Source organism: Phaethon aethereus (genome assembly GCF_964289735.1).
Source record: "Phaethon aethereus genome assembly, chromosome: 20".
Classification (NCBI taxonomy): domain Eukaryota; kingdom Metazoa; phylum Chordata; class Aves; order Phaethontiformes; family Phaethontidae; genus Phaethon; species Phaethon aethereus.
The window spans coordinates 550,742-564,735 of record NC_138596.1 but is presented as its reverse complement, the minus strand read 5'-3'; the positions used below and the strand labels follow the sequence as shown (position 1 = coordinate 564,735).

The window sequence follows — 13,994 nt, the reverse complement described above, 5'->3', positions numbered from 1 at the left end:
TAAAATCTTGTCTCCAAGCCAAACCAGCACACTCAGCCACGGGAGAACAGGCAGATGTACACCTCCAACACCCCAGCTTCTTGGCGTCTCAGTGAGCCACGGAGGACAGATGCATTTCTTTCTGCTCCCCTTTTCCTTGCAGGGTCCCATCTGTCCCTGGCTGAGTTACAGACCACAGAGCCAGGCCCCAGCCTGGAGCATGAGCAGGCTCCAGCCATGGGGGTGATGGAGGGGTGCATCCTTCCTCCTCCTGGAGCAGGCAGGAGGCTCTGCCCCAAAGGAGACGGATGGCCAAGCCCCATCCATCGGTGCACAATGACCCCACACAATAACCAGGCACCTCACACAGCCGGCCCAAACTCGCCCCATTGAAATGTATGGGGGGGCACACACCGAGAAACCCCACTGACTCCCTCCACATCCCCCAGCTAAAACCATCACTGCCACAATGGGCCTTGCTCCTACAAAGGGGCCAGTTCAAAGTCAACGTCTCCCTTCCCCTCCGCCTGTATATGAAAGGGAGCAGGAATGCGTTTGAGGCCTTGGCGGGCTGGGGGGCTTCCTGGGGGGATGGAGAGAAAGAGCAGGTTGGCAGGAGGAGGGGGTCCAGCCCGGGAACAATAAATCAAAGGGAAGGGGAGTTACTGCCCGGCCAAGGATCTTCTGAAACCCTGGGCCGCAGCGGGAGCCCGGGAGGAGCAGGGCTGATGGCTGCGATTGGAGCCCCGCAGTGAGACTTCCTCTGCCCGCTGGCAGAGGGCAGGCAGCAGGGCAGGCCTGCCTGCACGGTGCTGGCACCGCCGGCAGCTCGGCCCGGGGCCCGGCTCTCCCCTCAGCATGGCCGAATCCAGCACCTGCAGGGGAAGGCACCTCACCGGGTCTGGGCAGTGGCTCCCCTCGGGCAGGTCCCGCAGCCACGGGGCTCGCTCAGGGCTGCCCACATCCCCGCCGATGGGCTTTTTGCATCCTCAGGTCGTTTTCCTGGGGCTGCCCTCCCTCCCCAGAGCAGCCCGGCACATGCCCAGACAGGAAGGGGCTTTAACTCCAGCTCATCCCCTTGGTCATTTTTTTTCCTTATGGGAATATCATTACACGGCGGGAGCTGTTCCACTCCTCGCCACGTGCGGCTGTGCAAGGGGCTGCTGCGGGCGCTGGGGGTACCAGCCCCGGGGGATGAGTCCCGGGATGCTAGCCCCGGGGTGCCAGTCCTCTTGGGAGCCAAAGCAAGAGCTTTTAACTAGCACCAGGCACCTTCTGCCAAGTCCCACCAGCAGCCCCATCCCGCCGCCGCGGGGGAGGCTCCTCCAGCCTATCTCTTCGGCCTATCTCCAGTGCGAGACGGCAGCAGGCTCCCGGTAATCCGGGTTAATAAACAGGGAGCGGTGCTGGCAGCGGGATGGCCCCTCGCCCTGCTCTGGCGGGAGTCAGGGGGTGCCCGCGACGCTGCAGCCTGCGCGTACCCGGGAGCCGGCATCGGGCAGGCAGATCCCAGCAGAGACCTCCCGGGTGGCGGCGGCAGGATCGGGGAAGCTCCCGGTTCCGAAGTGGGAGCGAGGGAAGAGGGAAATGCTTGGTGCCGGCCCCAACAGCGCCATTTTGAGGGGCAGTGTGAGAGGAAAGCCCTTAAGACAGAGAAAATATCAAGCGCGCTCCATTGTGGAGCAGATGGGCCTGATAGCCAGGGCTGCAATTAGCTCCCGAGAGGCACACCCAGAGCTCCGGGGCCTCTCTGCCTGCACAGGCCTCCGGGAAAGGCACGCTCCCTCCGAGGCACGGCCTTCCTCACCGGGCGAGGAGGAGGAGAGGGACAGTGGGACTGGGAGGGAGCTGAGGAGCCCAGCTTCATCCACGAAGCACTCCGCAGAGCACCCCACGGAGCCGTGAGGCTCTGCCGCTGGGACCACACACCTCGGAGGGGCGAGAGGGTATGGCCCAGCCCAGCACCACAGCACCAGCATCCCCGGGGCTTGTCCTGTGGATAAGGGGCTGCTGCGGCCCCGGGCAGGCTACCACCCCTGCCTGTGCCCCCGGCCTTGGCTCATGCCGTGGGGGCTGCCTCTCGTCCCCCAGAGCAATCCAGTTCCCTGCCCGTGCCCGGACCCTGTAGCCCTGGGGAGTTCCCAGGTGGGGAGACCCTGTGGCTGATGCTGCCCCAACATTTGGAGACGTGGGCCCCACCGAGCACCCCCGAGATGTGGGGGGCGGTGGGGGCTCTGCCCTTCGCAGCACACGTGGCGAGCGGGGCCAGAGGGGTGCGAGACCCCACAGTGGGGTCCCTCGCCCGCCGGGGCCAGCGCCGGCCCTCTCCTCCCCACAGCCCCAGGGGAAGGGCGCGGGCGGGCCACGGCCCACCTTCCATCGCACCTTCCCCCCCCCGCCCCCCGGGGGGATCAAGTTCACGCCCGACCCACCGGTGCGGGGCCAATGGGGCCGGGGCCCATTTCCATACAGCCCGGCCCGGCCCGGCCCGGCCCCACCGCCCTCAGAGGCCCCGGCGGCGCCGCAGCAGGGAGGCAGCGGCCGGCGGGCGGCCGGGAGCCCCGCAGCCCCCGCATGGAGCCCTAGGGCCGCGGGCAGCATGTTCAGCCCGGACGGGGGGCTGCCGGCCGCCCCCTTCGGCCTCCTGCCCGACGGCGGCCCGCCCTTCCCCCGCGGCGGCTTCGACGGGGCGGCCGCCCAGCCGCTCTTCTTCCCCTTCGCCGCCGAGCCCGAGGCCGCCCGCGACCCGCCGCCGCCCCGCGCCTGGCTGCCCCCGCCCGCCGGGCCGCCCGCCAAGGCGGAGGCGCGCCCGGGCCGGCCCTGCCGCCAGCCCTCGCCCGAGCCCCGCGCCGCGGCCTGCTGCGGGCCGGCCTGGCCCGCCCCGCCCTGGGCCGGGCCCGCGCCCCCCGGCGCCGCCAGCGCCGCCCTGCCCGGCCCGCCCTTCCCCGGCCCCGCCGCCGCCTTCCCCGGCCAGCAGCTCTGCCCCGCCGCCCTGCAGCCGGGCTCCGGCGGCCTCTCTGGGCTGGGCAGCAGCGGCAGCTCCAGCGGCGCCGCCAGCGAGGGCGGCCACTCCAGCGACAGCGGCGACGAGGTGAGACCCGACGGGACGGGGACGGGCTGCCCTGCCCCGCAGCCCGGCAGAGCGACGGCGGCCCCGGTGCCGCCGCGGGGACACCGCGGTCCCCTCTGCGCCCCGGTGCCGTCGCGGAGACGGGGAGTGGAGCCTGGGCTGGCTATCGCGCCGCCCCGTCGGGGCTGGGAGCTGCCCGGCCTCCTCGTGGCACCACCGGCCGGGCACGGGCGGGAACCTCGCCAGGGCCGTCCCGCCTGTTCCCGCCGCTGGCTGCCCCCGGGGAGCCCTGAACCGGCCCGACGTGTCTCAGTGCTGGGGCTCGGCCCGGCCGGGCCAGCCGCCCCGCGAGGGGAGCGCCCCGGGGCGAGAGGGGTGGTTCTGGGGGCCTGGGGAGCAGCCGCAGCCCGGCTCCTGGCAGCCTCTTCCGGCCCGCGGTCGTGCGGGGACGGAGGCGGCTTCCCCGGCCGCTCCCCCGGGCTCCGCGGGCACCGGCGGCTGCCGGGGCGCGGGCACAGCCAGCGCGGAGGCGGAGGGGGCCTGGGGAGTTGGCAGCTCTAGTCACCAGTACGACTGGCAGCTGTATTTTGGGTTTGTTTTTAGTATTTTTAAGTCCTGGCATAATATAAACGCGTCCCTCCCAGACAATCACGCCTCGGGGGCAGCAGCGGCAGATGATGCCGGGGTTTGTTCCAAAGTTCCTGCGAGCTGTGACGGGTGTTTCGGTTGGGTTTGTGCGGAGCCGATGCCACGTACGTGCCGCGGGGATTCAGGAGCTCCCCACGCACGCCAAACTCAGGGGTGGGAGCGTGGAGGGATTCGCGTCCCCCGGGTCGCAGCCTGCCGCGGTGGGTGTGGGTTAGGAATGGGTTTTCCCGGCTGAGGGAGGGTGAGGGTTGCCCCGTGGCAGGAATGATGCTCCTGGCTGCCGATGTACGCCAGGAATTAAAAGCCGAGATTGGGTCGCAGGAGAGACGTCTGTAAAACCCGAAATTGCACTGCAAATGTGGAAATCGGGTAAAAGATTGCAAAATGCCCCCGCAGCAGCTGAAGGCTGCGCTGCAGGGAGGAAGGGAAGCACCTGGGTAAGCAGCTTTCCAGAAGGGAAGAGCCTGGTTGTGGCAAAGGGATGTTTGAGTCCCACTCGAGTCATGGGTGCTTTCATCGTTCGCTGCATCTCAGCCGTTTCACCTGCCCTGGGCTCAGGCGGGTGAGGGGCTGGCGCGGCGCTGCGCCGTGCCCGAGAGCCATGGGGAGGTGGGTGCTCACACCCCGGGATAGCTGAGCCCGTGGGGACGAATTGTGGGATGCGGGGGGGGCATCAGCAAATGTATCCATCGGTAGTGCTTCTGGGTCAGAGTCTGAGTCTGGGGGGCAGAGGGGACACCCCCAGGGCGTGCTGGTGCAGAGCACGAGCTCTGGGTGGTCCCGGGACCCGCTTTCTGGCCCCGGGTCCTTGTGCCAGCCGGGGCCTCTGCCACGCCAGCGTGGTGTGAGCTGGGCGGTGTGCCGTGTCCAGAGGGTCCTGCGTGGGGCGGGGTGGGGTGGAGGCACTTTGGGGCCCTGAGTAGAGCCCCTTGTTCGGGGGTTGGGGAAAACCCTTCTGCCACCCCGTCGCCCCAAGGACCCCATCGCCCAGAGGCGGCAGCCGCGCCCTCTCCTGTCCCACACCGACCCCGACGCACCGGCAGCCCCACTCTCGGCAGCCCCTGGGCGCGAGTTTGTCACCTCTCAGTTTATCCCCGCCCCTGCCAGGATGCGCCAACTTCGGAGGAGCTGGAGCAGTTCGCCAAGGACCTCAAGCACAAGCGCATCATGCTGGGCTTCACCCAGGCTGACGTGGGGCTGGCTCTGGGCACCCTCTACGGTAAGGGTCCTCGTCCCCTCGCCACACCCGGGGGGAAGGAGAGGCCTGGGAGGGGGGTGGAGCACTGGGGTAGTGGAGATTTCTGCTCCTTAACGACCCGCAAAGGAGGCGGTGAGCACCGGCCCCGGGGCTCCTGGGGCTCCCGAGCTCTGGCCATGTACTCGCTCATGCTGGAAAGGTGTGATAACAAGGAACTGGTTTAAAATAGCGGCAGCTGGTTATTGAAGGGTGTCTCAGTGCTTTAAATCCCTGCTGAAGCAGCAGGGAGAATGCCTTTCCTGATCCCCATCCCAAGGGACAAGGATGCTGGAGGGGGATACCAGGGGACTGCTGGAGGTGGGAGATCCCCCAGCATGGGGGCAGGAGCGGTGTGTGATGCCATGCCTGCCTGCACAGGGAAGATGTTCAGCCAGACCACCATCTGCCGCTTCGAAGCGCTCCAGCTCAGCTTCAAGAACATGTGCAAGCTGAAACCACTGCTGCAGCGTTGGCTCAACGAGGCGGAGAACACGGACAACATGCAAGAGGTACGGCGCCGGGAGTCGGGGGTGCCGCATACCTACGAGCCATCAAGCTGCAGTTTCTCATCCCTTTTATGTGTGCTTTTTGGGAGAGAGGAGGGGAGCAGCTGGCATCTTGTGCCATAGCAGCATCTTGCTGGTATGGCTTCAGTCCGGTTGTGGGGGGAAGCACTGGGTATCACCTTCTGCCAGTCTGCGGGAGCCCAAATGCGCCTGCAGGCACCTTGTGACAATTGTGGCAGCTCCAGTCTCAGCAGCCAGGTCCTGCTGGAGTATTAGATGAGCTGGAGATGCAGCTTGCTGCTCCCTGGGGAGCCTGGAGGGATGCAAGAAGATGTGTCTATCCCCCCTGCACCAGCTACAGGCAGTACTGGGACACTGCAAATGGCCCCAGTTGCAGTGGGGCGACACTCGGTGGACAGTCATAGGGACAAAGCCTGTCCCCATCCCTCCCAGACCTCTGCAGCCAGCTGCGTATGTGTCCAGAGGCTGGGGGGACATTGCTAGCCCTGTGGCCAAGCGTGTGATCTCTCATCTCCAGATGTGCAATGCAGAGCAAGTGTTGGCCCAAGCCCGGAAGAGAAAACGCAGGACCAGCATCGAGACCAACGTGAAGGGGACACTGGAGAGCTTCTTTCGCAAGTGCGTGAAGCCCAGTCCCCAGGAGATCTCCCAGATCGCCGAGGACCTCAACCTGGACAAAGACGTAGGTTGGGAGGGTTTGCAGGGTGGGTGCCCAAACAAATGGCTGTGGTTCCTGAGCATCCGCATTGCGCCAGTTTGATACTGGAAGCTGTGGGAGAGTGGCTGGGGCTGGCCACTGTCTGAGCCCAGCCCCAGGAGGGTGCTGTGCTGGCAGGTTGGGGTCCTGTGGAGATGCCACCAGCAGAAGGGTCTCTGTCACCCGCACAGCGCCTGGGGTTGCCCCCCTCACCCTTCCCCATCTCCCCTCCCTCGCAGGTGGTCCGGGTCTGGTTCTGCAACCGGCGTCAGAAAGGCAAACGGCTGCTGCTGCCCTTCGGCAACGAGGCGGAGGGGGTGATGTACGACATGAACCAGTCCCTGGTGCCCACCGGCCTGCCCATCCCGGTGACATCCCAGGGCTACAGCCTGGCTCCCTCCCCTCCCGTCTACATGCCGCCCTTCCACAAAGCCGAGATGTTCCCTCAAGCGCTGCAGCCTGGGCTCTCCATGAGCAACAGCAGCCACTGAACCAGGGGCTGCGGGGGCTGGCGGTGGTGCCGCCCCAACATTGCGGCTGGGCTGGCTCTGGGGGCAGCTTCCCCCCGACTACGCCCTGAGAAGGCATGGGCACAGCCCCGCTCCCGCTCCCAGGGCCTGCCTGGGCACTCACTGGGCTGCCTTATGGCTTTTGGGGCATGAGGGGCAGGGGAAGGGCTGGGAGCCTGTCACAGGGATGGTGCCCGCTCTTTGCGGTTGCTCCCAGCCTTTCCCAGTTATGTGAGTTTACTGGTCCCAGCAGTATCAGCCCCCTTCTGACCTCTCCTGGGGGGCAGCTGCTCCTGCCTCACTGCACCCCACCGAAGCCACGCGTGCCCGGGGCGCTGAGCGGAGCCACTTGCGCCCAGCCCCAGTCCAGCCGAGCTGCTCTCCTGCAAGACCCAGAAAAAAGTATTTTTTAGATTTTTTGGAGGGGATGGGTGGGGGGGAGGTGGGTGGTTTTATCATTTTTTTTAATGGTTTTTGGTCGTAGTTTTTAAAGAGCAAAAATCTTTGTAGTGATTGCTAGTTTCCCAGGTACCTCCTCCCTGTCACATAGAGCGGGGCTGGGGCGCTGTGCCCAGAGCTGGGGTCTTTGGCGGCTCTGCCCACCTTCCTGGGCAGCCGGGGCGAGCCGAGTGCTGGAGCGTGGTGCTGGAGGTGAGCACTCGCAGCCCCAGCCATCCCTTGCCCCGCAGTGTAGGAGAGCTTCACCCGTCCCTGGCCAGGCTGGCAGGGCTTCTTTTGGGGGTGCATGGGGGTCCTCCCCAGCCCTTGTGCCCAGCATCACCCCGGGTCCCCCATGGCCTCTCCACTCTCCAGCTGTTGTCCCTCTGCCCCAGACTGGCTGCCCAGGGACCATCTTTCTCTGGGGGAATCCCAGCCCAGGGGGGCTGACACCATCCTGTCCATGCTGCTAGCACCCCCGTGCCTTTGAGCCTGCTGTAGTTGATGATTTTTTTTTTTCTTAATCACATTTCCTCTGGCAATGAAATAAATCTCAGTTGTTTGGGGCATGAGGGCGAGTTAACCCTTTCCTTGCCTCCCTTGCATCCTTGCTCCTCCACGGTGCCAGGCAGCCCGCGTTTGGCTGCATGTGGGGGCATGGTGGGGCTGGACCGGTACAGCCAGATAGGGTTGTACACCCGGTTGTACACCCGGCTCTTGGCTCCCTGCAGCCTGGCCCACCACCAGGAATGGTGCCAGCTTGGCGGGGCTGTGCCCCCCAAAGCAGAGGTGGTCAGGAGTGGGTATGGGGGTCACCTTCCACCCAGTTTGAGCTGTTTTTTTCATAGCTGCTTCTCGGAAGGGTGGAAGCCCAGCGGGATCTCGCAGGGTGCTCCAGTAGATGCCGCGGGTGGGGAAGTAGCGGGAGCTGCTGAGCGCCCAGCCCTGGGGTGGGCAGGGCAGAGGTACAGGAAGCCTGGGCTGTCCTGGCCGCGGGGCTGCCAGTGTGACACTGGTGGGCAAGGAATGCTCCCGTGTGCCTGGTCCAGCCAAGGCAGCCTTGCAGTGGCCACACCGGGCAGTGCCAGCCAAGCCAGGCAGGTCCGGGTGGGCACAGGGGGCTGAGCTGGTGGAGATCGGAGGTGCCAGCCTAGATGGGAGAAGCAAGTGTCTGGGGGATGACGCCTTGCTTTTTCAATGCCATGGCCTCTGCAGCCTGGTTTGCCACCAGCCTGTGCCCCCGAGGGACTTTTTCCCTGAGCAGAAGCAATGAAATGACCAAACCTGTAGGGAAGCTTCTGAAAAGCCCCTTTTTTTTTATGGCTGCCCATAAATTGTGGGTTTGCTCTCTGAGGCTGGCCTGCAGCCTTGCTCCCGCAGGCCGGGCAGGAGCGGGGTCACTGCAGGCAGCTGCTCGTGGGCACCTCGGGTCCCCGCCAAGGGCTGGGCTGCAGACCTGGCTGGGTGCCCCAGCCCACGTCCCTGCCTGCTAGCAGGGTGGGAGCTCAGCCACGCACGGCACCCAGCGGAAACTGCCCCCCAGCCACTGCCGCCCTTTGCAGCCTGGCACTGTGGGGGGGTGTGGGCTAGGGGTGCTGGAGGCTGGCGATCAGCAGGGTCGGTAGTAGAAAGCCTGGGAAGGATGTTGCCTCCCTGAGGTTTGCTTCTCTCCACGTTTCCCCTGATTTTCCACTCCAGCAAAAGGCCAGCCAGGCAGGACCCCCACATCCCGCTGCCCCGGCGCCCTGCCTGTGGGCGCTCAGAGCTCCTGCTCCGTTCTCTGTTGACCCAGAAGACAAAACATGACGGAAATCGGAAGCCACAGAAACCTGAAGAGCGCAGCGTGCCTGTCAAACGGCAACCCGGCAAGGGCCGGGCTGGGTGAGCAGCTGCTGGGGCCAGTGAAGCGCCAGCCTGGGGCAGGAATGTCCCCTCTGCTGGGGGGGTGTCACTGCATGCCTGATCCCTGCTGCACCCCGGAAACGGGGAGCAGGTCCTGGAGGGTGGCAGGCAGCTCATAGGCTGACAAAGGGTGGGGTTGGGCGACTTTGGGGCTGCAATGAGGGAAACCGGGGGAAACCCGTGACAAAATGAGTCAAATGAGTTTATATCAGGTTGATGGCACTGGGAGGAAGGCACAGATGGAGCAGCCATGTCCCACCCCCTGGTCCTGTCACCCAACCCTGACATCTGCCACCCATGGGTGCTTCCCCGGGGGGTCAGGGCATTGCCTGTGCCCAGGGTGTGTGGTACAGGGTGCCCACTGCAGGGTGCTTTCCATGCAGGGCACCCACAGTGCAGGGTGCTCTCTGTAAGGTCCCCATGGTGCAGGACGTATGCGTGGCGCAGGGTGCCCACAGCGTGGCGTGTGTGTGGCACTGCAGGGTGCTGGTAATGCAGGTGCCTGGGGTGCACGGTGCGTGCGCAGGGGCTTGGTAGTACCAGGGGCACACAGAGCAGGCTGCCAGTGCCGCAGGGTGCCCAGGGGACTGGCTTTGCTCTGGGCTCGCTGAGAGGCTCCGGACACCACCGCCTTGCTGGCTTCCTGCCGCAGCAGGGCAGGCGTGCCGGCAGGGGAGCGAGAAACCACAGCATCCTTCTCTGACTCGGCTGGGCACTGAGCAGGCTGAGATTGCTTTCGAGAGCACCCGGTGCCTAGCCGGTCCTCGCTGGCACAGTGACACCCACAGTTCAAGAGTGGGGGTGGGTGCGGGAAATGGGTGCTGCTGGGCTCTGCTGGGAAGTGGCGGAGCAGAGGCTGTGCTTTCCGTCCCTGCTGCGGGGTGCTGGGCCCCCCCAGCTGCCACAAGCTCGGCTCCTCCACCCCTGCCATCACCATGGGGCCTCTGCCTCCAAGGCTTCACCACTCAGCAGAAGGTGCTGGGGGGTGGCATGGGGCGACCACAGGGGAAGGCTGGGGAACCCTGAGCCCCTGCCAGCCCCCTGCCCAGCCCCCATGCCGCAGGCAGCGCCTCTGCAGCACCGTGTCATTTATTTCTGAAGCACCCTCTTGTCCTGCCAGCACCCTGGCAAGGTAGGTCAGTGTCAGGTCTGGGCAGGGGGTTAGTCCTGTTTTGCAAGAAACAACTCGCGCAGAGTTGCTCAAGGTCCCAGTGTGGCAACAGCGGGGCTGGGAGGAGAGGTGTGGGTTCCCGCATCCCTCCCTGCCCCATGTCCTGGTCTGCAGGAGGCTGCCCCACGCTTCCCCCACCCCAGTATTCTCTGCCTAGATGTGTTCCCGATGGTCCCAGCACACCAGCCCCGCGCTAGGTGTTGAACCAGCTCTCCAGGTTGGGATAGACTCGGCCGTGGGGCAGGCTGGGGTAGGCAGTGCAGATGGTGCAGATACGCTCCCTCCAGTCGGCATAGAGCTTCACGCTATACCTCTTCTGCCAGGTGAAGAACTGCTGGTAGCGGCTGGAGTTCATGGTCTTCAGGAAGGTGGCCAGCTCTGCTAGGGAACCAAAGTCATCGACGTGAATGAAGGAGTCTGCAGGAACAAACTGCTCGTAGTTGGCCCGGGGAGGCCCCAGCACCACGGGTACAGTGCCAGCCATCAGCGAGTTCCTCCAGAGCTTCTCAGTGATGTAGTCCTGGTGGATGGAGTTCTCAAAGGCTAGGTAGAACTTGGACTTGGATGTCGTTGGCAACAGGCAGTCCTTGCAAAGTGGCTTTCTGTTTGCTTTCCCATATATGTTCACATGGAGGTACCTGGAGAGGTTTCTGTAGACTTCAGCTCTCTTCTGAGTCCTGTGGTAGTTGCTGATAACCCAGGACACCAAGTTGGTCTTCACAGGGATGTTCACAGTGGCTGACTGGTTGGGCACAAGCTTGCCGTAGGGGATGAAGATGTCCGAGTCCCGTCTATAGGTCATCACCCAGTTGAAGGTCTGGTTCCATCCCGTTAGAGCTTTAGTGTTGGAAGGGGACTCCAGGGAGACCCACACCCAGTTCTGCCCTGGCGGCCTCTCCTTGGGCAGCTTGTCCCTGCTGGGCTGTAGCCTGGCATGGGGGAACACCACCACGTCTGCCTGGACCAGGAGCCGCCGCTCTGTGGTGAGCCAGCAGCCCGCAATGCCGTACAGCTCATGGCAAATGTCCCCGCTGATGTTGGGGACCTGCTTTGAGGGCCATTCCCACACCAGGACCACCAGCGGCTTAGCGTGCTTGGGGGCTTCTCCGGAGATCGTGGAGGGGTTGAGGAAGCACCTCAGGTTCCAGAGGGTGGTTACAAACACCCCAGCAGTGACTGCTGCCTTCACGCCAGGCCGGCCCCACAGCAGCCATGGCAGTGGTGATGCCCGGAGCATGCTTCTGGGCTGGCTATCACCTTCTCGGGTGACAGAGCCAACAGCTAGGAGAGAGGAGAGGCCACCAAGGGCCATCAGCTCGCCTTGCCGGGGGCAACAGGTCGTGAGGGGGTGCTGGGGTCAGAGGGGATGCAGAAAGGGCTTCTCCATGGGTCCCAGTGTCACCCTTGTCCCCTCTGCTGACCTCTGCCCCGCCCCAGTCCCCTGTGCAGCTGCTGTCACCCCATGGTGGCTTTTGTGTCACCCTCCTGCTGTCCCCGGTGTCCCCATCTGCAGGGTGAGCAGAGAAGCTGCCAAAGGGGGGCACAGAGCTGAGGGGCAGCAGCCACCCACCTCCCCCATCCTAGCTGCCTAGCTGCCTGGCACCGTTCCCCGTTACATGCCCAAGGGATGCTGTCCTTGGTATTTGCTCTGTGCCTCAGTTTCCCCACCTGACAAACAGCCACAGTTCCACTCCACCCTATTTGCTTTGCCCGGGGCAGGTTGAGTCTGAAATGCAGCCAGCCTTGCCACAGCCAAGCTCAGGAGAAAGGTGTCTGGGGGGTTGCAGGATGGGGCCACACACCAAAGGACATGGGGGGATACCCCGGGTCCTGCCTAAATAACCTCATGGGGGGCTCCAGCTGTGAACCAGGGTGTCCCTTGGAGTGACTGGGAAGTCCAGAACCCCACTCAGGACAAGACCAGAGTGTCCTGCCCAAGAAGTGCCCCTCACCCCAGCACCCTCCTGCAGCAATGGCAGGGCTCTCCCCAGGTTTGGGGGCCTCTCCCCAGCCACCAAGGGCACAGGCAGCCCCAGCAGGCTGGGAGCTTGCAGCCTCAATGTCCCAAACACTTGTATTTTATTTTCAGGGTGTCACAGATGGCCAGTGCCCCGCAGGCAGGGCAGGGAGAGCAGTGTGGGCAGGAAGCCATTTGGGGCTGCTACTGCCGGGACTCATCCTGCAGGCATGTGGGAACCCCAGCCGCAAGATACTTGCCCTGCCGTGGTGCCCATCTGCCTGCCTCAGGCCTCCGCTGGCGGCACTGTGCTTTAACTAGCGGTGCTGATGGGAAGAGAGCAGTGGGGGGGGCAGCGACGGGGGATGCTTGGCTGGGCTGGGGACCAGCCGCCAGCTTGAGCCCACCCAGGAGTGCCAGTCCCAGGGGCAGGGCTCGGCACCCGCGGGCTGCTCATGGCGTTCAGCACCAAAGGCAGTTTCCCTTTCGAGGTAACCTCTGAAAAGGTGTTGGCTGCCTAAGCCCCGCTGCTGGCCAGGGCTGTGCCGGTTCCTCTGTGATTTTGGAGCCTCCCGGAGAGTGGTGCCCTGCTTTCCCACCTCAGCTGCTGCAGCTTTGCTGTGAAAAATCCCTTCCCTGCCTCGGCCTGCTCCATCTGTCCTGCTAAAGTACATGAGCTAAGTTTAGGCTCCAGAAAAACCTGGCATCCAAAGCGGCGAGGGCTGGGAAAGCTTTGCCAGCTCCCTGCACCGCACACAGCGGCACCAGTGCTTGGGGTCCCTCTGCCCACTCGTCCCCGGCAGTGGGGGTGCTGCCCCCGTTTTGAGGATGCTCTGGGAGGGGACACCTTGCTGCGGCAGTGCCAGGACCCAACCCGTTTCTCAGCCCCTCTCCCCATGGCAGGCAGCGGTGTGCTGAGCTCAGACTTACCGGGAAAGGGCCGGCGTGGCAGCGCGCGAGGTGCTTGCGTGCGTCTGCCTGGGCAGCTGCCGGCACTGGGCTGGGGCACTCAAGGGCTTCCTCTTTTCTGCGGTTTTGCCTCATCCTGGCCCCACAACGGGTCCTTCCTGCCGCACGCAGCGGTTGGCACAGCCGGCACCCAGCATTTCCCCTGTGCCATGGGGGCAGCGATGTGACCCCTGGCTGGGTGCATGCCCATGGCCAGGTGGGTGCCCTCTGGCTGGGTGGGTGACCTATGGCCACGTGGGTGCCCCACAGCTGGGTGGGTGCCTTCTGGCTGAGCGGATGACCCATGGCTGCATGGATACCCTGTGGCTGAGCGGGTGACCCATTGGCTGGGTGGGTGCCGCACAGCAAGGTGTGCGCCCTGTGGCTGAGTGGATGCCCCATGGCTGTGAGTGTCCCATGGCTGGGTGAATGCTACATGGCTGAGCATGTGCCCCATAGATGTCTGGGCGTCTTGTGGCTGAGTAGGTGCCCTTGGCTGGTGCGTGCCCTTGGCTGGTGCATGCCCTGTGTCTGCCCCATGGCTGGGTGCTGCACAGGTCTGAGTGCGTGCGCTCTCGCCGGGTGCATGCCCCATGCCAGGGTGGGACACTGTTGCCCAGTGCATGCCCTATGGTGGGTGCTGCCAATGCCTTGGCACCCCCAGGAAAGGCTCCTGGTGCAGGTGCTGCTCACAGTTCTGTGCCTGCACATCCTGCCCCATCCCCCTGTGCTTTCCCCCCGCATCCTCCAGCTGGGCTGTGGCTCCGTGGAGAACACGCATGTGGCCCCACGTGGGATTTCCGTTACCCAAAGGGACTTCCCAGGTGCCAGGTTTGAAACCGAGCCCACGGCATTGCTCCTTTCTGACAAGTGTCTCTCCCATCCCAGCTGCCAGCCAGAGCCCCAATGCC

General features: G+C 64.7%; 2 protein-coding genes across 2 annotated transcripts; one reads left to right on the top strand and one right to left on the bottom strand.

Moving 5' to 3' along the window:
• Positions 1-2,578: 2,578 nt before the first annotated feature.
• On the top strand, positions 2,579-6,773 carry LOC309412200 (POU domain, class 5, transcription factor 3-like; the record flags this gene model as incomplete). The annotated part of the gene is made up of 5 exons (XM_082009043.1): positions 2,579-3,070; positions 4,805-4,916; positions 5,313-5,443; positions 5,979-6,143; positions 6,398-6,773. 5 exons carry the CDS (start codon positions 2,579-2,581, stop codon positions 6,647-6,649), a joined length of 1,152 nt encoding a protein of 383 aa, XP_081865169.1. The 3' UTR covers positions 6,650-6,773.
• A 3,598-nt stretch (positions 6,774-10,371) lies between these two features.
• FUT7 (fucosyltransferase 7) lies at positions 10,372-11,415 on the bottom strand (the record flags this gene model as incomplete). The annotated part of the gene is made up of 1 exon (XM_082008941.1): positions 10,372-11,415. The coding sequence occupies one exon, from the start codon at positions 11,413-11,415 to the stop codon at positions 10,372-10,374; it is 1,044 nt and encodes a 347-aa protein (XP_081865067.1).
• Between the last annotated feature and the right edge of the window lie 2,579 nt (positions 11,416-13,994).